General features: G+C 43.5%; 2 protein-coding genes and 1 pseudogene across 2 annotated transcripts in view; all 3 read right to left on the minus strand.

Moving 5' to 3' along the window:
* LOC139816067 (uncharacterized) overlaps positions 1-26,131 on the minus strand; it is a 233,700-nt gene that overhangs the window by 22,293 nt on the left and 185,276 nt on the right. The gene's annotated exons all lie outside the window — the stretch shown is intronic.
* Positions 10,236-10,385, minus strand: LOC139817061 (U1 spliceosomal RNA; annotated as a pseudogene).
* Positions 21,595-24,554, minus strand: LOC139816005 (uncharacterized). Its single transcript, XM_071783291.1, has one exon. The coding sequence runs from the start codon at positions 23,188-23,190 to the stop codon at positions 21,844-21,846; it is 1,347 nt and encodes a 448-aa protein (XP_071639392.1). The 5' UTR covers positions 23,191-24,554; the 3' UTR covers positions 21,595-21,843.

Genomic DNA, 26,131 nt, shown 5'->3' on the forward strand with positions numbered 1-26,131 from the left:
GAAATTTCGAGACGTGAGAAACGCTGATTGGCTCCAAATCGTCGAGCGACCAGGCTATTGGTCGCAGTACGAGCGATCACGCGATGTACACCGGCGGTCCGGGCGCGAGCGAAAACACCAAAAAAACCGGGGGGAAGGCAAATAAACTCGTTTTGGAGCAAATCGAGCGTTTCTCGAATATTCCTAACGCTCGCTTTCACCTTTCAATCGTCAATTCGCAACGAATATTATTTCGGGAATATTCGAGCGCGTTCCGCACTTGCGGGGACTGGTCTTTTCAACAACCGCCTATTGTCTCATCTTGCATGATCGCGTAATCGAATACTGTCCGTTGTTGAACGTAGTGCGCAAAATCATGTAAATTGCAATATCAGCAGATATTGCAATATAAGCAGATACTACAATATAAGAGACACTGAAGTACTGCGATAAGATACAGATTGCTCCATTATTTCGTCATGATCGTACCGACGTTTATCGATCTGCAATGATTTACCGTCGGGATGAAATTTGTCGTGAAAAAGGTGGCGGTTCTGAAAAACGGAACCGTTTTGGCGCATTACATTTTTACATGTCCCATGCCATGGAATCTCCTCATGAAATCCGACAAGTCATGCGCTTCCTGGTTGATTGCAAATCACCATGGACTACGATGGGAGGATGGAAACATGGCGTACAGCATGGCGAAACATCTAGTTACATCGGCCGTACTTGGAGAGGGCGACGAGACATCGACTCTTGTGTACGTCAAGGGATGCCAGAAACGAGAATAGCTGGTGGATCTGTTTGAGAATAAAGCGAGGAAAAATCTAAAAATTGAATCTTTGGATGCAGATTACGAAGATATCGAATCTTTAAATAATCTAGATGTTACTAATACTGTAAGATGCGGAAAACATGTTAAGAATTGCGCATTACAAAATGTATTAAAAATATTTAACTGGTGGTCGCGACACCAGAAAAAATTATGATTTTTTTGAAATAAACTATATATGTATTATATATAAATGTTTTATTTTTCTTTTCCTACATAGTTTGTAGTATAATATAGATGTTTTAGTTGTTTAAAAGCTGTTCAAAAGCTGTTTTAGCTGTTCAAAAGCTGTTTTAAAGATGTTTTAGTTGTTTGATAGCTGTTTTTAAAGACGTTTTAGTTGTTTAAAAGATGTTTTTTAGTTGTTTTTAAAGACGTTTGATAGCGGTTCAATAGCAATTATACAGATCAAATCATTGAAAGTCAATGGCGCGATGTCGTTTTCAAGAACATACGTGCCTCGCTGTGACTTCATCGCACACGTGCAAAACTGCACATTGTAGATTTTTCGGAAGGCGCAATTGTATGGATGCTGAGATCATGGTGAAATTAAATATGATAAACGAACGATGTGACAATAGTGAGATGTAGAAGGATGAATTTGATGGTACGCTCAGTAGCCGAGGACTGGAAGTAAGAGTCGGTTGGCGTGTTCGGACGTGTTTGTCTTGTCAAAAAATTTCAAGTTTTGCGACTGTTTGTACTGTCAGCACTGTGTGATTTTAACAGTAGCACCTTGTATTGCGCCTTTTAAGGCATACAACGTTCTGTAAAATGGATTTCGAAGAATTGCAGTTTGAAGGAGAAGAAAGAATGGAAGTTTAAGCAAACGTTGAAGAAATGGAAGTGAATGAAGAAATGGAAGTAAATGACGAGGAAGGAATGGAAGTTGATGATGACGCAATATTGTCAGACGATTCATGTTATGATAGTAAAATGGCTGATGAGGATATTCCGGACGAAATTTTCAGAGTGTTGAATCAAGCAGAAGTAAATGCGTTACACCCTCTGACAAAGATGTGTTGCATATACTCTTATTTCACTCCAGGACATTTGAAGTTTTGTGCGTTATGCATTGTCAGAATACACGGATTGTTCTCGATGTTATACGCTGTTCGCAGACATGACACATGTCCGTATATCCTCATGGATGGTCCCTTTTGTTCATTTTGTGGAGACCCATTATATCTAATTTCACCGTGTAATCTGTGTCCTATGTGTGTTTTTGTGTAAATTTTTACTGTGTAAATAGCCTGTGTAAATAGCCTGCAGTATTTTAGTGTATACATATTATTGTGTAAATTAAGAGACTATGGCCTGTATTCTGAAGGTGACTGACTCAAGAGCCAGGGGTTTCTGGTTCAAATTCAGCGGTGGTAAGCGAATTTTCTATGTATAATATAAATTTATTTAAACGCGATCGCGAGCGAGAACGAGGGACGGGAGCAAGAGGTACCGCGCGCGAATGGGGGGACGGGGGCGCGAGACACCGCGCGAACGAAAAGACGCGCGCGACCGGGGGAGGGGGAAACATCTATGAGGGAGAGATAACGCGAGCGGGAGCGTGCCGTGTGACGTCACGCGGACCAGCGCGGCCGTTGCACGCGGACTCCGCGGCGCGGCGAAACGCGAACGCGGGTCCCTTCGCCCCGCAGCGACCGAAAACGCGGCGCCGGAAAACGCGAACGCGGGTACCCTCACCCCGCGGATCCCTCCCCCGCGGCGCCGGAAAAACGCGGTACCCCCCTTTCCCGCAACGCTCGAAAACGCGGTTCCCCCCTTTCCCTCCCCCGCGGCGCCCGAAAAACGCAGGCCCCCCCTTCCCCTCCCCCGCGACACCCGAAAAACGCTGGTCCCCCCCTTCCTCCCCGCGACGCCCGAAAAACGCGGGTCCCCCCTCTCCCTTTCTTCCGCCCGTGGTACTCCCCCCCGCCCGCGGTATACCCCCGACCCTCACCCCCCCTCAGATCCCCGGCCTAGAACGCCCATAGCTTACCTACTCATGTGTGCTATTAGATTTTTAAACGCTTTATACATATCCATCTACTGCTATCAGAAATTGTGTACTTTACATATCAATTGCTTCGAAACTAGTTCAAAGAACTTGTATTTTTATAAGAATATTCTTGCGAGTTTTTTTTATCATCTTCTTGTTTTTTATTAAAACCGTGTGACATGACAAAGTCACGTCCCCTGCCCGGATGGAAACTCGGCCGAGGGGAGCGTCAAGGGTGGTGCCTCCCTCCACCCGAGAGGGGCGAGGCAGTTGCGTTCAGAATAGGTCTAATTACTTTTGCGAGACTTACAGGTTGTAGAAAGAAGTGCTGAGCAGGTGGCCACAAAGCTCTGTAACGATTTGCGTCGCATCGCGGGAATTACAGGTGGAGGCACTGCGGGAGGAAGGTCGACGGGCGGGTTACGCTGGGGCCCACAGCCAGTATAGAAGGACGCATCGCGAGGTGGGCGCCCATAACGCCGCGTTCCAGTCGGTGCACGGAGAGCACAGGAAGGGACCAGACCACTCTCGCCCAGCAGATGCTGTCACCGGTCGACGAGCCATACTTACCCGGCCAGCCTGGCCGTCGAAGACCGGTCTCAAGTCGCGGCCTGACCAGCCGGACTCAATACAGTTTCGAATCCACCGCCGGCGAGCGAGGCAGAACCCAGGGGTGCAAACCGGAGCGGAAGGCGCGCAACCGAGGCGCCACGCTCAAGCAGGGCTGACCAGCGAACAGAACCAGCAACCCGGCGCGCAAGCGCGCGGGCCCAGCGTGGTCCGTCGGGCCAGAAGAGCGACACTAGGTGCGTTCCACTTATCGCTCACAACGCTCGCGAGCATCATTTCGTCCTTGTTTAACATTTTACAAACAACAAAGATGAAATGATTCCACGAGCGTTGCGAGCGATAAGTGGAACGCACCCACTGTCACGTAAGCCGGCATACGGAGAGGTGCCACTCCCCCTGCGATTGCGGACGACCGGCTGCCAAGGAACACGAAAATTGTAAGGCCACCTGAGCGGCCACCATCGTCTCGAAGCCGAGGCCCTTCCGGGAGTAGCGTTGTGCCGCGAGTAATGTGAAATTCGCAAATAAATGCCGAGATAATTACTACGGGAGGGTCCGGCCGAGAGAAAGAAACGCAATTGCCCGTTTCGGGAACTTGCGTGTGCGCGGCCGCCGACAGTCAACGCGTGTTGAATACGTATGATTAGATTCAACGCGTGATTAGCGTTTACGCGTAAGTAGAGTCCCGCGTGCGTCCCGTTCCGCGCGGAATAAGATAGATTCAAGGCGTAATAGCGGTGATCTCCGTGTATGGATACAGTACCGGAGATCACGATCAGCAAGCTATTCGGATTATTGTGTAATTATTGTGTACTTTGGTAGACTCGAGATTACTGTGAACCGGCAAAACGCGCTTCGCGTAACAGAGTCGTTTTGGAAAAAGGTTCTTCGCACGAGCCGGACACCGTATTATCGTGGAGCCGAGAGGCTTCACGTGATCGCGTCGTGGCGTGCAGAGCTCCTCTTATATTATGCGAACGATCGAGAGAGACAGCCTCCCCACTCGTACTTTTCATGGGTCTTTGTCTCACTCCCACTTATAGCTTTGTCTCACTCCCATTGACGTCTACCCCATTAATGGCGGAACCAATCAGGAGTCAGACCGGGGTGTCCTAACTTTTACTAGAGAAACTCTACTCTTATCATGTATCATGATTTTGCATTAGTAGACGCTTTGCGTTAATTATTCGTCATTAGACGTCTTTTCTTTCCGTTACCGCGAGACTTGTGGCGGAAAGCGGGACTATTGTAATATTTGTAATACTCATTTTTCCTTTTTCCTTTCTTGAATATATTATTTACTTTGTTTATTTACTTGGTGTACTGATTGCGCTGCGCTCCCTCTCCTCCTTTCCGAGATTTAACAGCGATCGAAATATTGAATCCATACCCGAGATAATTAGCTGGCTTAGATTTCGCGTAACGTGGTGCGAGTAATCGCACCTGGCGTCCATACGAAGTTTTAGAAAAATACCTGGTCGAGCTACCATCCCTGATTAATAACTTGTAACGATTCCGGCATACAGTGCGATAGAGATTTTGAGATTTAGTGAAATTGACGGCGCGCTCCTTCTCGGCGGGCGAAACCGAGGGGACTCGTCGTCGTCATAACCGTAAGAATAGTTTGATTTCTACAATTAGAAACGTGATATCGGAAGCTGTTTTCGTCCTACAATACATGTAAAAAGTGCTAATTTGACTTCCATAAATCTTTTTCTAATTGCACATGTGTGTAGAGCGTGTTTACATTAATGTGCTGTCCAAATTTTACAAGATTCCTAGGAAAATGAGTTTACGGACGTATTACCCTAAAATACAATATTTTAATAATAAAGATAGCTACGGAAAAAATGTATATAACTTTTTTTGAAGAGAATTTTATAAGCTTTATTTTTTATATAAAACATAATTCTGATATCGCTAATGTTTAGTGAGATATAAGTAAAAATTTGAATTATAGCGCCATTTTTCCAAGATGGCGGCGATGGCGTAACAGATTGAGTTTGGGACTTATTGTATGTTTAATAGTACGTTTGAATAAACATTTTTGCCAAGTCTCAAAACTTTATGAGTTATTTCCGTCAAACGTCGGACCCCGCACTAATTATATAGGAAATAAGATCTCGGTAAAATTGGCTAATTTTTTAATACATGTAGTAGCTTATAACCTACTAAACAAAAAATGTAATGGGCTCAATAGCCTAGTCAAAATAGGTCCGATTTAAGCATTTGACAGAAATAATTCCAAAAGGTTTGACTTGGTAGAGATGTTCGTTTAGGTTTACTAATAAATGTCTAAACAGTCCTGATAAATTGAAGGTGAGCGTTTGCCGCTATCTTGAAAAATATGTGCATTTTTTCGGCTTTTTGCATATATCTAATAAAATATTGACTTTATTAAAAAAATAGTTGGATATTAAAATGAAAGCTTATTAAATTGTCTACAAAAAAGTATTATTCAATTTTTTCATAACTTTGATAGTTTTTAAGAAATTGGGCTGTAAATGCCGCGTAAGTAGCTAATGAGCTTCAAACACTTTCTAGGTTAGGTTAGGTTAGAAAGGTACTTTATTACACCAAAGGGGTTTAAAAGGGCGATTTGTAGGGACGTACCCAATCCTGTACATCCAATTTACAATAATTTACATACAATTAAATACATATAATTTATTATAGACGTATTCCTCTTCAATCCTTTTTGCTGTCTCGTCCTCCTTGGTCCTCCTTCATTGAATTGTTGGATCCTCCCTCTTTCTTTCCCATTTTCCTCTCTCCTCCATCTCGTCTCATTTCTTTTATTGCTTTCATCCATTCCTCTCCCTCTCTTTTTTCTCCCAGTAATTTCCCCACCACATCCTGCCACCCCTCTCCTTCCCACTCCTCCCATCTCGTACATTCCTCCCATATATGTTCCCATGTCTCCTCTTCCCTCCCACATATCCTGCATTTTTTATCCTTCTCTTTTCCCCAGTACAGTCCCTCCCTCACTTCGTTACCAAGTCTAAATTTTGCAACCCTGCTCCATTTTGCTTCCTCCCATTCCTTCTTTAAATAGTCCGGAATCCCGTCCTTCCTTATACTTTTATACCACCTATTGTAATTCGATCCCATGATCTTTTCTATCCTTTCTTGTTTCTCCTTTCATTTCTCTTTCCTCTCCAATGCCTCCTCTTCTAACTCCTCCTCCCCTTCCAATTCTACCCCGATTCCTTCCAGATAGTCCTTTCTCTCCTGCTCCCATCTTCCTATTATCCTTCCCCTCTTCCATCTCTCTTTCATTTTTTCCAAACATTTTCTCGCTATTTCTCCTCCTTTGCCTTCTTTCAGTTTCCTTTCGAACTTCCATGCTCTCTTACTTGCTCTAGCTCTCATCTTTTCCCTTTCTATTTCATCTCTAACCATATATCCTGGCGTCCTCCAATTTAATCCAAGTACCCATCTGAGATATCTCTCATGAATACCTTCTACCTTTCTCCTTTTCTTCCATCCCCATATTTCTGCCCCGTATCCTATCACCGTCCATATCAGGGTGTTATATAGCCATATCCTTCTTTTGCAGTCCTTTTTCCACATCCTTTTCCCTATCTCCCACACTTCTCTTATTACTCTTGCTGCCTTCCTTCTTCTCTCTCTGATATGCGCCTCCTGTCCTCCATTCTTCTTTAACGTATACCCCAGGTATTTGAACTCATTGACCTCCTCTAACTTCTTCCCCTTCCATCTCCAGTCATATTTCTTTTTCCTTCCTTCTCCCTTTCTAAACCTCATTATTTTTGTCTTCTCTTTGCCCCGAATTCCGCAGAATAGTCCTTCGTGGGCTGTAAGCCGATGTAGACTGGCGGCGGTCACTTGGAGGCAAACTAGCGAACCCGTCGTTTGTTCTCGAGTCGAGGCAGGCGACGGGTTTGTCGTGGTTAAATGGGGCCAGATATATGTCGTTGGGGTGTATATTCTTCCAAGACTAGACATGGCCGCTTTTGAGGCGGTATTGGAGGATATAAGAGCCTCCTTGGAAAGGTTCCTGCCCTGCCAGGCTATAGTGGCCGGGGATTTCAATGTTAAGTCGGCATTGTAGGGTTCCCCGGTCACCGATGACAAGGGCAGGAGACTAGAGAATTAGGCGGCGGGCCTCGGATTAATCATTTTAAATACGGGGAACGTCCAGACCTGCGTAAGACATCGGGGGGGGGGGGGGGTCAATCGTCGATTTGACATGGGCGACCCCTTCCGTCGCACGCAAGGTCAGAGGATGGCGGGTAGCCGAGGAGATCGAGTCCCTCTCGAACCACCTATTCATTGAGATGAACCTCCCGGCCACCCCCCCCCCCGGAGGTCCGGGCCCGCCGCAGGGAGGCGGAACAACGCTTTCCTCGTTGGGCCCGCAGGAAGATGGACGCCGACATGCTACGGACGTCCATCCACGCCTCCCTGTGGGTCGACGACTTCACCGCTTTAGTGGCTGAAGAAGACGTGGATGGGGCAGCCAGTTAGATTGGGAATGTCATGCACGCGGCGTGTGACGCCAGCATGCCCCCGTCCAAGCCCCATCCACGCAAGGCGGCGTATTGGTGGACGGAGCTCGCCACGCTAAGGCGCTTCTCCGTCCAGGCGAGGCGTCGCTGGCTAAGAGCCAGGAGAACTGGGCGACAGCGGGAACAGAGTACTGCGCCGCCAAGCAGCTCTATTCCAACGCCATTAAACGGGCCAAGGACCGCGCATGGCAGGAACTCCTGGAGGCCCTGGATGATGATCCGTGGGGACGCCCATATAAGCTAGTTCTCAATAAGTTGAGAAACTGGGCGCCCCCGGCGACGGAGGCCATGGACCCCGAATTCCTAGAGGAGGTTGTAGGGACACTCTTCCTGGATGATATAGAAGAGAGAATGTTCGGGGGTCCCGTTCCACCTACAGCGGAGTGGAAAGAGGAGTTCGGGGTCGACATGGACAACCTGAGGAAAGCCGCCAAGCGGATCAAGTCAGGGAGGCTCCGGGGCCCGATGTAGTTCCTGGAAAGGCGTGGGTCCTGACAACCAGGGAGCTGGCCGAACGCCTGTGCGAAATCTTTACCAGGTGTCTTAAACACGGCCGGTTCCCCCGGCCCTGGAAGACGGCTCGTCTGGTCCTCATCCCAAAACCGGACAAGCTCGCCGACCAACCATCGGCTTACAGGCCGATATGCCTGTTGGACGATATCGGGAAACTTTTCGAGAGGATCCTCGCTGACCAAATCGTCCAGCACCTGTCCCGGACCGGGCCTGACCTATCGCAGGCCCAGTTTGACTTCCGGGAGGGCAAGATCGACTGTGGATGCGATTAAACGCATTCGGGCCCTCCTGGAAACAGCGATGGAGGCCGGCAGGGTAGTGTTGGGCGTTGGCTTTGACGTTGCTAACGCCTTTAACTCTTTGCCATGGCCAATAATAAGGAGGGCGCTCCTGTACCATGGAGTCCCTCCTTATCTCATAGCGGTGATCTACGATTACCTCCGGGACAGGAGGTTATTATATACCGACCGTGATGGGGTCGTAAAGGCCAGGTTGGTCGTGCGGGGGGTTTCACAGGGGTCAGTACTTGGCCCGCTTCTGTGGAACCTGGGGTATGATTACCTCCTTCGGATTGCCCTCCTTCCAGGGTGTTGGTTGAACGGTTTTGCCGACGATACCTTCCTGAGAGTCGAGGGCGACACTTGGGATGAGGCCCTAAGAAAGGCGAACGTCGCAGTGAGGGCGGTGGTGGCTACAATGCGCGAGATGGGCCTTAGGGTGGCTCCCCAGAAGACGCAGGCTGTGTTCTTTTATCCCGCGGTCGGAAAAATCCACGATCGGCGCGGCCGATATGTTAGCAGGAAGCGCGGAGGGATTTACGACAAGTCTGCGGGGAGACCACCCGCGGCCCATATAAACGTGGAGGGCACCCGTGTCGTCGTGGGGGCCAGCATGAAGGTGCTGGGCCTCTGGCTGGATGGCAACTGGAGCTTCGGCGAGCATTTCATTCGCCTTACTCCCAGAGCCACTGGTGTGGCTAATAGCCTGGCTAGGCTTATGCCTAACCTGGGAGGGGCGAGTGATCGCGCTCGCCGATTATACGCCGCGACCGTGCAGGCAGTGACGTTATACGGCGCCCCAGTTTGGGCGTCTTTAGCGGAAAGGTCACGACCGATCCAGGCGAAGCTACGCCGGATCTAGCGTCGAGTGTCGAGGTCATACTGCACGGTCTCGCATCCGGCGGCCACGGTCCTGGCATGACTCCCCCCATTGGTGCTTGCAGCCCGGCAATATGCCGAGGTATACAGACGTGTAAGAACGCTGCAAGCAAGGGGAGCTGCTATAAACCTGCCCAGGGCGCGTGTAGCAATTAGGCTCCAGGAGAAGATGGCCCTGGTGGAGAGGTGGAAGAACTACCTCGAGGACCCCACCCTCTTCGGGAGAAGGACCATCGATGCCATCCGGCCCTGCTTGGTGGACTGGCAGTCGGTGACTAAGCAGTCGGCGATACGGACTGTCGTATCATTCTGTACAGGTGCTCACCGGACATGGATGTTTCGGTGGGTACTTGTGCAGAATAGGGAAAGAAGCCACCACGGCTTGCCATCACTGCGACGGGGAAGAGGACACGGCGCAGCACACGCTGGAGAGTTGTCCAACGTGGAGTGTGCAGCGCCGTGTCCTGGTTGACGCTATCGGGCAGGATCTCTCCCTTCCGGCGGATGTGGCGGCAATTGTCGGGGGGGAAGAAAAATGGAGGGCATTCCTGGTTTTTTGTGGCCAGGTAATGTCCTCCAAGGAGGAGGCAGAAAGGATTCGACGGGGGAAGGTGGCACCGCCTTAGCCTCCCCATCAAAGAACTCCTCCTCAAACCGGGCGGGCGTACAATCAAAAATTGTACGCCCGAGATATCCACATTAGGGATATCCGCAAGGGTCAGCTCAACCGTGGTGCAATGGAAGAGCCTCGCCCTGGAGGAACCGCCTTCATGATCACGGTAACTTCTGCGCCAGGTAAGTATCTTCGGCGGGCCGGAGGGAAATGGTAGAGGGCTTCGTCCCGTGCCCTACCCTTCTCCCGCCGACCACCGTTGCCAATCGACGGTGGCCAGTACCGCATGAATTGCGGTAAGAGAGGTGCTGCACCTCCAAGCCCCGCGCCTGACGGACGAGGGGGTTTTGAGGATGGGGGTTCGATGTACCGGCTGGTGAACGGACATCGGACCAAACTCCCAACAACATCGGGAGGAGTGGCGGTGGTGCCTGCGTTCGCCACTATTAGATCAAAGGCTCTTCAAGCCACCGAGCCTTACGCTCAGAGGTGTAGGCCCATTGGGCCCGGCGTTGAAGGTGCTCCGGAAGTAGTAATAACAAGTTCCCGGACACCCCCAATAGGCGCAGAGACAGGCGCCACCTAGGTGACGGACGTGGAATCCCACACTCCCCTTGCTCCTCTCACCAGAAGGGCAGGGGGGTCTTCCCCTTTTTGGAGAGGCTACTGGTTGAAAGCCGCAGGGGCGCTTTCCGAAGGGGTCCAGGACTGGTTGCCCGGGAAACCCGGGCGCTCCCCGATCGAACCCCAGACTGGTTGCTCCTGTGGCAATTCCAGTAGTAGAAGATTTCCCCCTGTCAAAAAAAAGCCTTCCCTCCTCCAGACCCGTTTGCATATCTCCCATATCCATTTCACCATTTCTTCTCCTCCAAATTTTCACGCCTCGTTCGGTATCTCGTCATTGCCTATTGTTTTCCCTGTTTTCAGTTTCTTTATTACCATTTTTACCTTCTCCAGTTCTATCTCTTCCTCTTCTTGTCTGCCCCCTCCTTCTTTCCCTTTCACCACCCTATTCTCCACTCCACTTATTAATTCCATAAAATATTCCTTCCACTCCTCCGGTTTTATCTCTTCGTTTATCCTCTTCCTTCTCTTCCTCACCCTGCCTATCAATTCCCATATCTTTCCTTCCGTTCTCGCTTCTCCTTATCTCTCTAATCATTCTTTCTTTCTCCTCTTTCTTCTTTCTTTCGCATATTTTTATATACTCCCTCCTTCCTTCTCTGTATCTTTCCGCCTCTCCTTTTCCTTTTCTCCATTTCCTTAGTTCTCTCCTCACTCCCCTCTTTCTCTCCCTGCATTCCTCATCCCACCACCCTCTTCTGTTCTTGTTAGCCCCTCTTTTATTCTTTTTTTTATTCTCCTCTATTACTCTTCTTACCTTCAGCGTTCCTTCCTCTATCTCCTCTTGCAGCTCTCTTTTTCCTCCAATCATACCTAGCTTCTCCCTAAATTGTGTTCTTCCCTCTTTGCTCCATATCCCTCTTCTTCTTATTCTTTCCGCTACTCTCCTTCTCTACTTTCCCTTTGGGCTACCTCTCACCCAGAGTATTAATGGGTGATGGTCTGAGTCTACCCTTTCTCCTACTTCCAATCTTTCTACTCTTTCTCTGACCTTCTCGTCCCCTATTACGTAGTCTATAACTGTCTCACCTTTCCCTCCTGTGTATGTAAATTCTCCCTCCTCATCCCCTTTCATGCCTTCGTTTAGTATCATCCATCCTCTTTCCTCGATAAATTCCAGTAGTTTCTTACCATCCTTATTTACCTTCTTGTTTTTAGATTTTTTCCTTCTTTCCTCCCCTATTCCCTCGACATCCTCTTTCCATCCTCCCTCCTCTCCTGTTCTCGCATTAAAGTCACCACCTACTACGGTCCTTACTTCTTTTTCCCCCTCCTCCGTCCACTCCTTCAAACTTTTTAACTTCTTGTCTAATCGTTGTTTACATAAATTCCTATTATTCTCCATATTTCCTCTCCTATTCTTACCTTACCTTCGATTTTTCCTTCTTCCTCTATCATCTCCCTTCCTTCCTTTATCTCCTCTACACTTTTCCTTATTCCTAATAGCATTCCTCCGCACGCTCTACCTTTCCTGTTCTTTCTGGTCGCTAACTGTACTCTCTACTTATATTCTCTTGGTAGCTTCTCTTTCTCTTTTTCCCATCCTTTCTCATCCAACCATGTCTCCATCATTACAATCACATCCCATTCCTTTATCCCCTCCCAGAAGTCCTTATCCTTGTTTTTTATACCTGCTACGTTCCAGAAAGCCACACTCTTCGTCTCTTCCCCCCCTCTGCCATTTCCTTCCTCTTTCTCTTCATATCCCTCGGCCCCCACTCCTATATCGTTTCCTCCAACGACTTCCTTTTCCCCCTCCTTTGTACCTTCTTCTCCCATTCCAATCTCTTCGGTAGCGTTCCACCTTTCCTGTATTTTCTTAATCCGTTCCTGTCTTCCTATCTGTGTCTCCTCTCTTCTTCCCTTGTTCCTCACTCTCTTCATTTCTATATCCTCTTTCCTTTCTTTCTGGTCTGAGAAAATCAGTCTTCTCTTCTAGCTCTCCTTTACTTTCATTCCATCTCCATTCCTTATTATCCACCCATATTTTTTGGTAACCGACTGTGACTCTCTTTCCTGTCTCCCTCTTCTCCTTTGCTATCCCTCTTATCTCTCTCTGTACCTGTCTTTCTTCTTTGGTGAGATCGTCATCCAGGAAGCATCCATGTTTCCTTCCTAGCTCCCTTCTTCTTATCATTATCTCCCTTTTGCTTTCCCAGTTTTTGCATCTCAACATCTTCATCTTAATATTTCCATAGCCAATTTTTTGTACTTCCTCGATTGCCACTTTCGTTTTATTTATTTCTTCTATCAAATTCTCGATTTTTTTTTCTTTCCTTATCACTTCCTATTTTCTCTTCTCTCACAATTATGTTATTTCTCCTCTTTCCTCTTTCCGCCATCTCCATACTTCTTTCTATCTCCTTCACTTTCCTTATTACTTCCCCTCCCTCATTCCTCTCCACGAAGTTAACCTCTATCTTCCCTACCTTCTCTTCCAAACTCTTAATTTTTTCTTCCAGCGCCTTTCTTTGTTTCTTCCATATCTCCTCGCTCCTTTTCAGTTCCCCCTTCAGTCCCCTAATTTTGTTTTTTATTTCCTCCTTATCTTTCTTTCTTTCTTTCTCTTGTTCTTCCATTTTCCTTAGTATTTCGTTTAGTAGCTCTTCTGTCGCCATGTTTCCTTTATCCTCTTCTCCTTTTTTAATCTTCACCGGCGGTGATCTGTTGGTCTTTCTTAATTCGTTAAATTTATCGAGGATTTCTTTCTCTGCTGTTCTAGTCGCTTCTTCTTCTAACTCTTTTCTTTTCCTTTTCAGAATGAAGTCTTTGACCGATCCTAGGCTGTCCGCGCTTACTCTTTGTTTGGCAAGCTCCTCTCCCTTTGTACGCCTGCCTCTTGCTTTCTTCTCCCCTTCGCCTTCTCTCTTCTTTTCTTTATCTTCCTGCTGTTTACTCTCTGTTCCTATTTCCTTCCCTGTCTCCATCCGCCGCACTTACCTTTGCCTACCCCTCTTACTCGTTATCTATCCTATGGCACTTTTAGTAGTTATCCCTTCTATATCCGAACTAGCCTATGCTCGTTTGCGCGTCACTGCCTTCCGTTCTATCGTCCCTCTATATTACCTCTCGTCTATGCCGCAACCGTCACCTTTCTCCGGTCACTTTTCCTTATCTTTTCACCTTCTTATCAACTCCACCCCCTCTCAACTCTTTCGCCTCCGCTGTCTCACACCTCCACCCCTTCCCGCTCCGCTGTTCTCGCCCCCTCCAACCCTTTCTGAACCACACCTTCGCTACCACTTTATCTCTGCTATACTCACACCTGTCACAATCAACGCTCCGGAACCGGAAGTCCCTTCAGACACTTTCTATATTATACATAAAAACCGCTATTTTTTATTGTACCTATAACTTTTGCTTGAAACACTTTTTTATTTGCCTAATATTTTTTGAGATATCTAAGGAAAACTTGGTAACTTTTTCAATACGATATCTCGATAATTGTTTGTTGGAGGGAAATGTGGTACAGAATTTTCGACTTGATTTAATCTCAAGAATAGTATACTGTTTCAATAAAAAAATGAAAGTGACCTTTACATAATCTTAGCGCCTACGCCTAAGGTCAAAATATGTTATGTTCTCCTTGCAACACTTCAATTTTTATCTGATAAAAGTTGTTCAAATTAATTAGTAGAAAAAGATGGTACAATAAAAAATATGGGTTTCGTGTATAAAAAGTGTTTAAATCTCACTAGCTACTTACGCGAAATTCGCAGACCATTTTCTCGAAAACTATTAAAGTTATGAAAAAATTGAATAATACTTTTTTGTAGACAATTTAATAAGCTTCTATTTTAATAACAACAATTTTTTAAATAAAATCAATATTTTATGAGATATATGCAAAAACCAAAAAAGTGCTTTTATTTTTCAAGATGGCGGCGAACGCTCATTTTCAATTTATCAGGACTTTTTAGACGTTTATTAGTAAGTCAAAACAAACATCTTTACCAAGTTTCAAAACTTTTAGAATTATTTCTGTCAAAGGAGGGGGTGTAAAAATCGCTATTTTTCGACCTCAACGGGAACCTGTATAACATGCTTTGCTACTTTATTTGAGGTTAAAAGAGGACGAAAATAATATTCTTTTCACCAGGAAACTGCGGGAAATATTTTAGAAGCGATAACAAATGTCTTTAAAATGTGTGTTAAAATAGCTGTGTTTCAGCTGTTTAACAAGCACTACATTTCGATTTAATGAATTCTACACCACAAAACTGTATAGAAATGCATGTACATACGACACGAGCGCATGCACCATTGCTCATATACACTTATCATACCGTGTGTACTAAAAGTTCCGGAACGGCCGATCATCTCAAAAAGTATTGGTTTATGGGAAAAATATTTCAGATAAAAATTGGAGGAATCAAAGGAGGCCAATAAACGATCTTATTAGATTTTGGGTTTGGGGCCCGTGTTGAGCTTAGTAGTGTAGACATGAAAGCTTCAAGGAATGTCTACACAAGTATTTAAAAAAAGTTGAGGTATTATTATAATAGCATATTCTTGAGACCAAATCTAGAATCCCTAGAATACAGAGTCTGGCCAACTAAGCTAAAGCCTCTCAAAATGGCCGTGTTGATGTGTGGTAGGGATTAGTGTATAAGTGTATACATATGCTACTGTGTTAGTGTATATAACGCTCTCCCCGAATGCAGCCCTATACACAAAGGCATTGATACACACACAGCATATTGATATACAATCAATGTATGATCTATTTGTACTATGATTGGTTACGCTATTTTGAGGGGTTGCAAACTTGAACCAATAAAAATAGGTCTACGAATGGCCAAACTCTGTATTTTAGAGACTCTAATCAAAGCAAGTCAAAAACACCTGTACTACTTTTCTCTCCGACAAATAAGTATCGATATATCATAAACTAAATATTGAAAAAGTTACCAAGTTTTCCTTGAATATCTTAAAAAATATTAGGCAAATACATAAATGTTTTAGACAAAAGTTGTTCAAATTAATTAGTAGAAAGTGATGATATAATAAAAAATAGAAGTTTCTATTTAAAAAATTTAACTTAAACCTTACTGGCCCCAACACGGGCCCCGGACCTAAAATCTAATAAGATCGTCTATTAGCCCTCTTTGAATCCTCCAACTTTTGTCTGAAACATTTTTCCCATAAACCAGTACTTTCTGAGATGATTGACCGTTCCAAAACTTTTGGTACACACGGTATGATAAGTAAATATGAGCAATGGTGCATGCGCTCGTGTTGTATGTACATGCATTTCTATACAGTTTTGTGGTGTAGAATTTATTAAATCGAAATGTAAAACTTGTTAAACCGCTGAAACACAGTTATTTTGACACACATTTTAAAGACATTATCACTTCTAAAATATTTCCCGCAGTTTCCTGGTAAAAAAAATATTATTTCCTTCTTCTTTCAACCTAACCTCAAATAAGGTAGCAAAGCATGTTTTACAAGTTCCCATTGAGGGTGAAAAATGGCGATTTTTACACCCCGTCCTTTCCTATTTTGACTGGGCTACAAAGTTAAATAATGAATAGTTTTTAAGCTACAGCCAGTCAAACGCAAAAACTTCGACTTTGCGAGTATTATACTGCCACTCCTGGCATAACCCAGGATGTCCCAGATAACCTAGAACGTCACGCATACACACGCATACGCATGTGCGCACGCACACACGCGCTCACACACACACACACACACACACACACACACACACACACACACACACACACACGCACGCACGCGCGCACACGCACACGTACACGCACACGCACACGCATACACACACACACACACACACACATGGGACAAATCGTCCACCACGCCCATGTCGTTAGAAGAGTAGAAATATAATACTTGCGGAGTGTGTGCGTGCGTGTATGTGTATGTTTGTGTATGCGTGACGTCCATGCCGTTCTGGGTTATCTGGGTCATCCTAAATTATTATTATTAGGAGTAGGAATATAATACTCGCAGAGTCCGAATTTTTTGTCGTTGACTGGCTGTAGCTCACAAACTGTCCATTATTTAGCTTTGAGTTCATTACATTTTTTGTTCAATAGGTCATAAGCTACATATTTAAAAATTATCCGATTTTACCGAGATCCCATTTCTTATATAATTATATAATGCGGAGTCCTTGTTACTATTTGACTGGGCTATTAACTGTAGCCTGTAGCATAGGCAGTGCATATGTATGTGAGATGTGTCAGGTTTTTGTTTCGAGGATTTTGGTTGGATGTTTTTTCACCCGGGATGTAGATTTGAGTTTTCGTCTATCTATTGGCGAGCTAGGTACAGTTATCGATTTTTATGGCTGTCAATTGGCGAATCTTGTCATAAGGCCCTTACCGTCATATTTTGCGGGTTTAAGCTCAGTTCTTCCAGTGACTCATCCATTTTTTGATTATCGCCGATTTCTCCTTTATTAGAGTTCTCGGTTCTTTTCTGGGTCCTCGGTTTATCTCGCGACTTTGTTTTTATGTTAGAAGACAACACATAGTCTTATATCTTTATTGTCGGTTCAAACAAATAAAAATTTCGTTACGTACTTATAGTGTAATTATATACAGGATTTTTAGAAACGCACGTTCCAGACTCCATTTTTATCTGTCGAGACTACTCGTTCAATATAATAACATTTTTTGTTAAACTTTTCTTGAATATAAGAGTTTCTTGGCGCGCCGTGTCGATAGGTTTATAGTCGTAGATCAGACAAAGTTGATAAAAACGTAGTTACATATGCCTTGTCTGTTTGGATTTCATCACTTGGTAGTTTTCTTTTGATTTCTCGATCTCGTTTAGTCACGTAAGCAAACATGAAAAAAAATAGTAAATAGCGTTTTTTTACTTTCAGGGATCTTAAATATTGTTCTCCCACTTGCACTTTTTGGAACAAAACGCATTTTAATTTTCGCTCCAAACTTCAACTACACATAGCGATAAGAAAATTTGAAACGTGTCGAGATCGTAGCTTACCTGCCGGTGGACAACTGATATTCCTTGGTTATTACTTATTTTAATCTAAAGGCTATTCTAGATTTTTAGAAAATTTCCACGAAAAAGGAAAATCGTGGAGTCCACAGGATGTAACAAACTCTTAACGTGCCCTTTCTATGACACTGATGTGATATTATGTGTTACAAACATATTTGTAGAAAACACAGAAGTTGTTAATACGATCTGGGCACGCCAAATGTTTTTTATGTAAATCTTATCGTTAATAATTGTATTTTTTTTTCTAAATTTCTTGATTGTATGTTTGAAATATAATACAAGGTTGGTATCACATACTTGTAACGCTGTTTTAAAATGGAAATAATAACGGTAATGAGTTACTTTATCAATGGATTCAAAGTAACGATAACAAACTATTTTTAATAACATATAGATACTTAACAAACACAGCAATGTAACGTGTAAAAGAAGAACAAGTATATAACAAGTATAATAAATAAGTGTCCGATTTCGCTCGATAAAACAACAGCTAAATAATAGAAACGGCCAAATTACGAGCTATTAATAGGTGTATATTTATTAAAACCAATTTAACAACGAATGTGTTCGCAATATAAAAACAACGTTGACGTTTCGAGCCTTACTTGGCCTTCTTCAGAACAAACCGCATAATTCCAATTTAATCGTTTCTTAAATTTCAACGCATCAAATCACACTAAAAAGGACTGAGAATTCGCAACCGTCGCAACATGTAAAAAGTCAAACACCTCAGGTATTCGTCAAATGTACATTGTCGGTTGTCTCCTCCGCCGCAAGAACAAGGCGAACGTCCGTGATGTCCCTGCATTCGCGAATCTTTATGTCACCCGACCGTCTTAAAGGCAACTGAACACAGTATAAAATTACGATAAGAGACGCGAATTAATTAAGTAAAGATTTGTTAAACGGGACACTCACATAAGAAGTCAGTGCAGCGAAAGATACGGAGACTTCCTTCATCGTCTCAACAGTAGGTATGAACGTGTGATCATCGCGAGAGATTACATGCGACTGTGGCAATGCTCGCTTCAAAAGGACACGGATTGCTGTTAAAATTTCATATGTGATAATACGTTCAGAATATCAAAATAGGCATCGTTCAATAACTCCGTGTCCTTGTTTAAGTTTATACCGTTTGCCTGTTCCTTTATATGTATCATCTCCGCCGTTAATCTTTTTTTATAATTATGTTCGATTTCCAATATACGAGCATTGTCCCAATCAAATGTATGACCGAAATTCACGCTATGCTCAGAGACAACCGTATGCTTTGTTTTATCTAATCTAATGTTGCTTTTATGCTCCTTTAATCTCGTTTGGAGTTGCCTCTTTGTCTGGCCGACGTAGGAAGCATCACAATTTTTGCAATCGATCTTATAAATTACATCAGTATTTGTGAGAAGGGCGTTCTTATCTTTATGAACCTTAATAATGTTGTTAAGTTTGTTTAAAATGCGATATCCCACCAAATTTTCTGATTTATCCACTGCTGATGCTATGATTTTTGAAATAGAATTTAAATATGGAATGGCAATAAAACTTTTTTCTTTTTGTAAACTTACTGCATTATTATCTCTTTTAATATTTTTTGTTAATTGTAATTTCCTCAGTCTCATATTAATTCGAGATAATATTAGATCAATGGGATATCTATTGCTTAGTAAAACATTGATGATAAAAATTAAATTCTTTCTAAAGAACCTCGGGTGTGACAATAATATAGCCCTGTCGACTAGGCTATAAATTGTTCCAATTTTATGTTGGAGTGGATGATTGGAAAAGAAACTCAGCAGTCTGCCCGAAAAGGTCTCCTTATGAAACCAATCTGTTATGATGGTGTCATTTTCTGTTATAAGCATTACTTTCACATCACTTCAGAGCATTTGATAACTTCAAATATGAGTTAATAATATCACACCGTAAGAAATTTGATTGGCTGATGGATTCAGAGAAAATTAATGTATGTATGTCCGTTTATTGTGTATCCCCGCAGGGTTTACAAGGCGTTTTTTTACGAGGAACGTTCCCAAACCTCTCACAAACACCTCTTACACATTCTGTTTTAACAACAATTTTACAAAAAGTCTCAAACCCCCTCCTTCCTTTCCTGGCCTTATGCGACCTCACAATAATCTATTTCCCTTCCCTTAACCCTTCCCTCTTCTTTCGCCTCCCCGTTCGCCTCCTTCCGCCTCATCCTGTCTCTGTTCTTCCTTCCTGTCTACTTCAAGTCATGGGTCTGTTGCTCGTCTCCGGGCCCATGAGGAGCTTGTCCTCCATCTCCTTCGAAATCTCCTCCTCCTCCGTCATCTTCACACTCCTGTTCTCCTCCGGCACCCTCTCCCTCCTGCTCACCTCCACCCTCCCTCCTACTCTCCCTTCCCACTCCACTCTCTCTCTTATCCTCTCCTCCACCGACCTGTCCTCGTCTATCTTTACCCTTAACCTACTTCCCGCTTTCCTTCTTGCCTCTATCACCCTCAACTTCTCCTCTTCATTCCCCAACCTAACCAACAACGTTACCCAATCCTCCCTCGAACCTACCACCCTCACCTTTCTTACCTCCGCCTTCACCCTCAGGCCCTCCTCAAAAAGCTCCCTCACCTTCTCCAAACTCGATTCCTCTCCTACCCACCTCTCCTTCTACATCCTTATTATAACATTCCTCTTCCTCGTTTCCTCTTTGCTTCTCTCTTCCTCTCCTATCCACCATTTCCTTTTCCCCATCTTACCTTTACTCTCCTCACACTCTTCCCTCTTCCTTTTTCCACCTCCTAACTCCATTTTTTCTATCCTTCCTTTCAGACTTTTTACCTCCTCCTTCTATTAATCCGTCTCCTTTAGCACCCTCTTCATTTTCTCCTCCACTACCTTCTTCACCACCTCCTTTTCCACTATGCATCTTCCTTCCATCCCGGGCTATCTACAAAAACACATGCAGGTTAACTTTCTCATTTGCAATTATTTCTTCTCGTCTTCTTTCCTCTGTTTCCCCCTCCTCACACCCTCCGCTCTATCGCACTTACCTCTATCGCTTCTACCTTAACTTTTTCCCCTATCACAACCAAATCTTTCAATGTTCTCCGCTTGCTTTCCTCTGCTGTTCTACTCTTTTTACGACCTACCTTCTCTACTACCACCATGTGCGTTTCCTTCCTCTTTACTTCGATCCATCGACCCCCTCCTTCGATCTCTCGATCTCTCTATCTGTCCGTCGATCCCGTTGCCAACCCGCCCTTCTCTCTATTGTCGCTCTCTCCACTCACAAGGGGAGGTCGCAGCTGACTACCCACCGATTTGGATCTCCTTTCACGTGGTGAATCTGTATGGTAAGTACATACGTCACGTAAAAGCGTTTTGTCCAATGCGCCTTAGAAATAGTATTTTTTTATGTTTGAAATATCGGCGATTTGGCCGCGATCGATAGTGTAGGTTATGAAACCGAAAGTTAGCCGCATTATTGATCAGTGCCGTGTGGCGTAGCGAGCTGGCGCAAGGTCTAGTAGTAGCGAGGACGCCGGTTCGAGACTACTGGTGTTAAACTTTTTTTTTATACATATTTTTTTTATACATATTTATTTTAATACATTTTTAATATATTTATTTACCATAAAATAATAGGAATATATAATAGAAATTATAAAGTGGGTTATGAAATGATACAAATACTTACAAATAAAATATTTTTACGGACAAAAATCAGATGAAATAAAATAGATACATGTTTCGTAAAGATGGTTATTCTAACGCAGAAAATTTTGAAAGCATAAGTGTAAAATATTATCCGGGTATATACAATGAATAATTATAATTAAAAATAAGTCAATATAAACTAAAAAATAAAATGTTAATATACGCTAATTATAACTTTTGTGCGAGGTAATAACATTGTATGTTAATTAACGATTATAAATGAATTTAATATACGATTAAATTATACATTTTCCAATGTTAACGTTGACATTGGGTCGGATGATATAAGTCATAAAAACATGAAAAACATAAATATTTTTTACAGACAGCACATCTTATATAAATGCACACGTTGTACAATCGCATTTTGATGAACAAATAGTATTTGAAAAGCAAACTTCATTAACATTTAAAAAAACTTTTCTTTCCGGTATTAATTTTGACGCAAACCACGCATATTCTATCATATTTTGAAAAATGTGAGCGGATAACTGATGATGAATGAGGGAATGAATTTTTATAGCATATTCCCTCGTAGATAATTGTCGATTATTCTGTAATACTTCTACAGAATTCTGCAGCTTTTTAATAAAATCCTTTACTTGACGAAAAAAATATACGTCGCACGGTTGACAGTACGGAGTGCAATGAGATGGAATAATTTCAATAGTTGAGCTGCAATTTTTATTATCATCAGTAAAAATATTATTTAAAGATGCTGAATCTGTTTGACCTCCCCATGAATCTAGAATAAGTAAAAATTCTTCCTTATTGCAATATTCCATAAGCACGTTTTTAATAAAATTTAAGAAAAGTTCTTTCGTTAATTTTCCAGATTTTGATGCTGTCACATGTACATTTCCATAATTTTTTGTTAATTCTTCGAAAGTAACGGAAACACGAGGTCCAAAAATTCTTTTAGGTTCTTGCATACACAGAAACACTTTCGGAAGAAGTTTTCCAGAAGCAGTAATTGCATACTGTGCTGTATAACTGTGTGTAACTTTGTTGAAATCGCCAAGGAAAACTTCTATATTTTTATCTCCTTTCTTGGCCAATGTTCTACGCACATCAACACGATATTCGCAATCTGTTTGATCGGTATTAATAACAAAATCAGGATGGAATTTTGGAATCTTTACTGCGTTCCGTTTTTGGAATTTATCTGTTTCTTTTAATATTGTCGGTAAATCCAATGCATGTTTTGATTTTAAATATCGCGTAACTTTTCTTTGGCGAATGAAATGAGATGCTTTGAACTTATTTACCCAAGTATGTGATGCAGTAAATAAAAAATCTGGTCCTTGGTATTGTAGAGCAGCTTGAGAAGCCCACTGTTGTATCATTCTTGTGGAGACGGGTTGCATTTGCTGCCGGGCTTCAACAAAACGATCAAAAGTCCATTTATTGATCAGATCAAACTTTTCTTTTACTCCACTACCTTTCTCAATCTGTTCTTGCCATTTTTTTAAATCTTTTTTAGAGCGAAGTGCACTACCTCCATGTTTGTGAATTGTTTTCAAACTCCATTTCGGATGCTGCTTCGTCATGTTCACGATTTTAATTTTTGTTTCGAGTGGTACATAATCTGCATAATCTGCAGTTCTTAATCTTTTAGAAAGTACTGGTTTAAATTCTTCTCCACTGTCTTCTACACTTGTGCTCGTGCTAGGAACTGACATTTTTTCTGGTTGTTTTATGCTCGACTTGATTTTGTCGGATCGCGATGAATGCCGGAGCCACTCAGATAGAGTGCGAAACAAGGGTGAGGGCGGCAAATGAAAACTCGTCTATTGGTCACGCGATTTATTTCCACAATGTAGATTTTATTACACGGACACTGTCGTGGCCAGAATTTGATCTGAGATCTTGACGCGGTGGTCTGTCGCCGACGCGACTCGGATCTTGCCGTGCGTCGACCGGACGCTCCGCGGACGGAGCAAACGAACTCTTGGCCGCGAGACGGACTGCAAACGCTCCCGCTTGTCGACGACAAAGGTCCGGAGCTAAACTTCGGGTTGAGCTCGATTATCACGTTTAGAGTATCTATCACTCACGCACTCAGCGAAAGATTGGCGGCGATGCTGCGCTTAACGGTGGAGAAACCACGCACAAATTTTTGGCCGTGATGCGGAGAGAACTTGCCGCTAGGGTGTACGAATCGAGTCTGCCCCCCGCGATCGCTCGCTCTGGCCCCGAGAGCCTACGCACACCTCTCCCAAAGGGTCGCGTCAACGCGTGATCGACCACACAGGAGAGCGTGATCGATCAACCCCGTGCGGGTCGAATCCGTGCCACGAGACTGACAGCAGACGCCTCGCAGTCAGCCTCGCGGCCCGGTTACAACGCTCCTTAACACTGGTGAAGAACTAGAAGATTGCGACTTTTCTGTCACATCTCCCGGAATATCTTCTTGAGGTAGATAAGTTAATGCTTTAGGAGATACTAATTCACTTGCCGGTCCTTTAATAATTTGTAGCTTTTCCAAAATTTGATGACAAACTCGTAGACCATCAGTAATATCCTGCTGCTTGTAGGAACTCATGAAAGCGTGCTCCCTTTCCTCCACAATTTCTTCATGTCCTTTACTTGTGGATGGTCGGTCGTCAATAATTTCGGATGCTGCCATATTGCAATAATCGCGTAATGACAAACTAATACTGCGGAACAAAACTTTTGCGTCTTACTGTTTTCGCTTACAGAGCAAGTTTGACCAAGTTTGAATTTTTTAACTGTTACATCCCCATTCTTCCCCCTTCTCTGCTTCCCCCTCCCTGTCGTTTAGGATCTTTTTATTGGTCTAGAGAATCGAACCACCTTTCTCTTCTCTCTCATAGCCCTCTCGCTTTTCCGCTCCGATCCCAAAGGCAGGTCAAAAATTCTTTTCGAGGGTCATTCTTACAGGCCAACATCGGAAGTGATTCACATTTGACATCTGGTAACGATACAGCGCGAAAGAAAGAGAAAGTAATATATGCTTGTCTTCCTTTACTGCCAGCGTTAGAATAACCATCTTTACGAAACATGTATCTATTTTATTTCATCTGATTTTTGTCCGTAAAAATATTTTATTTGTAAGTATTTGTATCATTTCATAACCCACTTTATAATTCCTATTATATATTCCTATTATTTTATGGTAAATAAATATATTAAAAATGTATTAAAATAAATATGTATAAAAAAATATGTATAAAAAAAAAAGTTTAACACCAGTAGTCTCGAACCGGCGTCCTCGTTACTACTAGACCTTGCGCCAGCTCGCTACGCCACACGGCACTGATCGATAATGCGGCTAACTTTCGGTCTCATAACCTACACTATCGATCGCGGCCAAATCGCCGATATTTCAAACATAAAAAAATACTATTTCTAAGGCGCATTAGACAAAACGCTTTTACGTGACGTATGTACTTATCATACAGATTCACCACGTAAAAGGAGATCCAAATCGGTGGGTACAGCTGCGACCTCCCCTTGTCAGTCCTACCAACCTTTGCTACCAGTCGCCCGTCATCTCGTAACCCAGCGCCGCCTCGGCCTTCACCTCAGCGCCATCTCGACTCACCGTCCTTACCTGTCGCCGCTCCTTGTGTCTCCACGTCCGCGTCCCGTGCCTGCCCTCTCACTTCCCCATCTCGCGCCACCATTACCTTCCGCTCGGCTCCCTCCTCGTGCACACCTCCATCTCACCCGTTGCGAAGAGCGCGGCAAATAGATCACGTGAGAAATATCAACCACCACTCCCGCCTCTGGTGCCACATCCTTCCTCGCCCAGTTCGCCGCCATAACCTCACTCACCTGCCTCTTCTTCTTACGCAGATTTCTGCCGTTCCGCTGCATCTACTGCCTCGCCTCCACTTACTCCTCTTACTTTCCACATTCTGCACGCCTCCGCTTCCGCCTCCCCATTCCCTCTCCTCTTTCAATCCTTTTTTCCGTCACTTTTCCTCTCTTTCCCGTTCCACCTGTTACCTCGCCGAGCTACCCAGAAAATGTTCCAGAAAAAATTAATTTTTACAAAAAAATTAAATCGATTGAGTTCTCTTGTAGCAGCACAGAAACAAGAAGGGAGAAAATTAACAAGATTAAATTTGAACACTTTGACTCTTTTTCTGACATAAATATTTTTATTGAGCCATTCCATTTTCTTAACACTACGAATACGAATCCGCTCGAAGTCACTAATAATAAATGGTTTTTGAATTTCTCCAATGTCGATATTTCTTCGGAAATTTCTTCTTTATTACAGCTTGGAGATAAATTCAGTTTACCGTTTTTGGAGAAATTCAGAAACCATTTATTATTAGTGACTTCGAGCGGATTCGTATTCGTAGTATTAAGGAAATGGAATGGCTCAATAGAAATATTTATGTCAGAAAAAGAGTCAGTGTGTTCAAATTTAATTTTGTTAATTTTCTCCCTTCCTGTTTCTGTGCTGCTACAAGAAAACTCAATTGATTTAATTTTAAATGACTATTACAATTGAAGAACAGAAAAGATAGTGGCGATGATTTCTCAGATGTTTCCTTCGACACGCGTAATCATATAGTGATCCCGTATATTAAGGGCTTAAGCGAGGGCATATGTCGTACCTTAAAAAATGTCGGACTTGAAGTATTA

The sequence above is a fragment of the Temnothorax longispinosus genome, chromosome 7 (assembly GCF_030848805.1).
Source record: "Temnothorax longispinosus isolate EJ_2023e chromosome 7, Tlon_JGU_v1, whole genome shotgun sequence".
NCBI lineage: Eukaryota > Metazoa > Arthropoda > Insecta > Hymenoptera > Formicidae > Temnothorax > Temnothorax longispinosus.

Excerpts from the sequence above, each read along its gene's own strand:
- LOC139816005 (XM_071783291.1), bottom strand. The coding sequence starts at position 23,190 with ATGTCAGTTCCTAGCACGAGCACAAGTGTAGAAGACAGTGGAGAAGAA.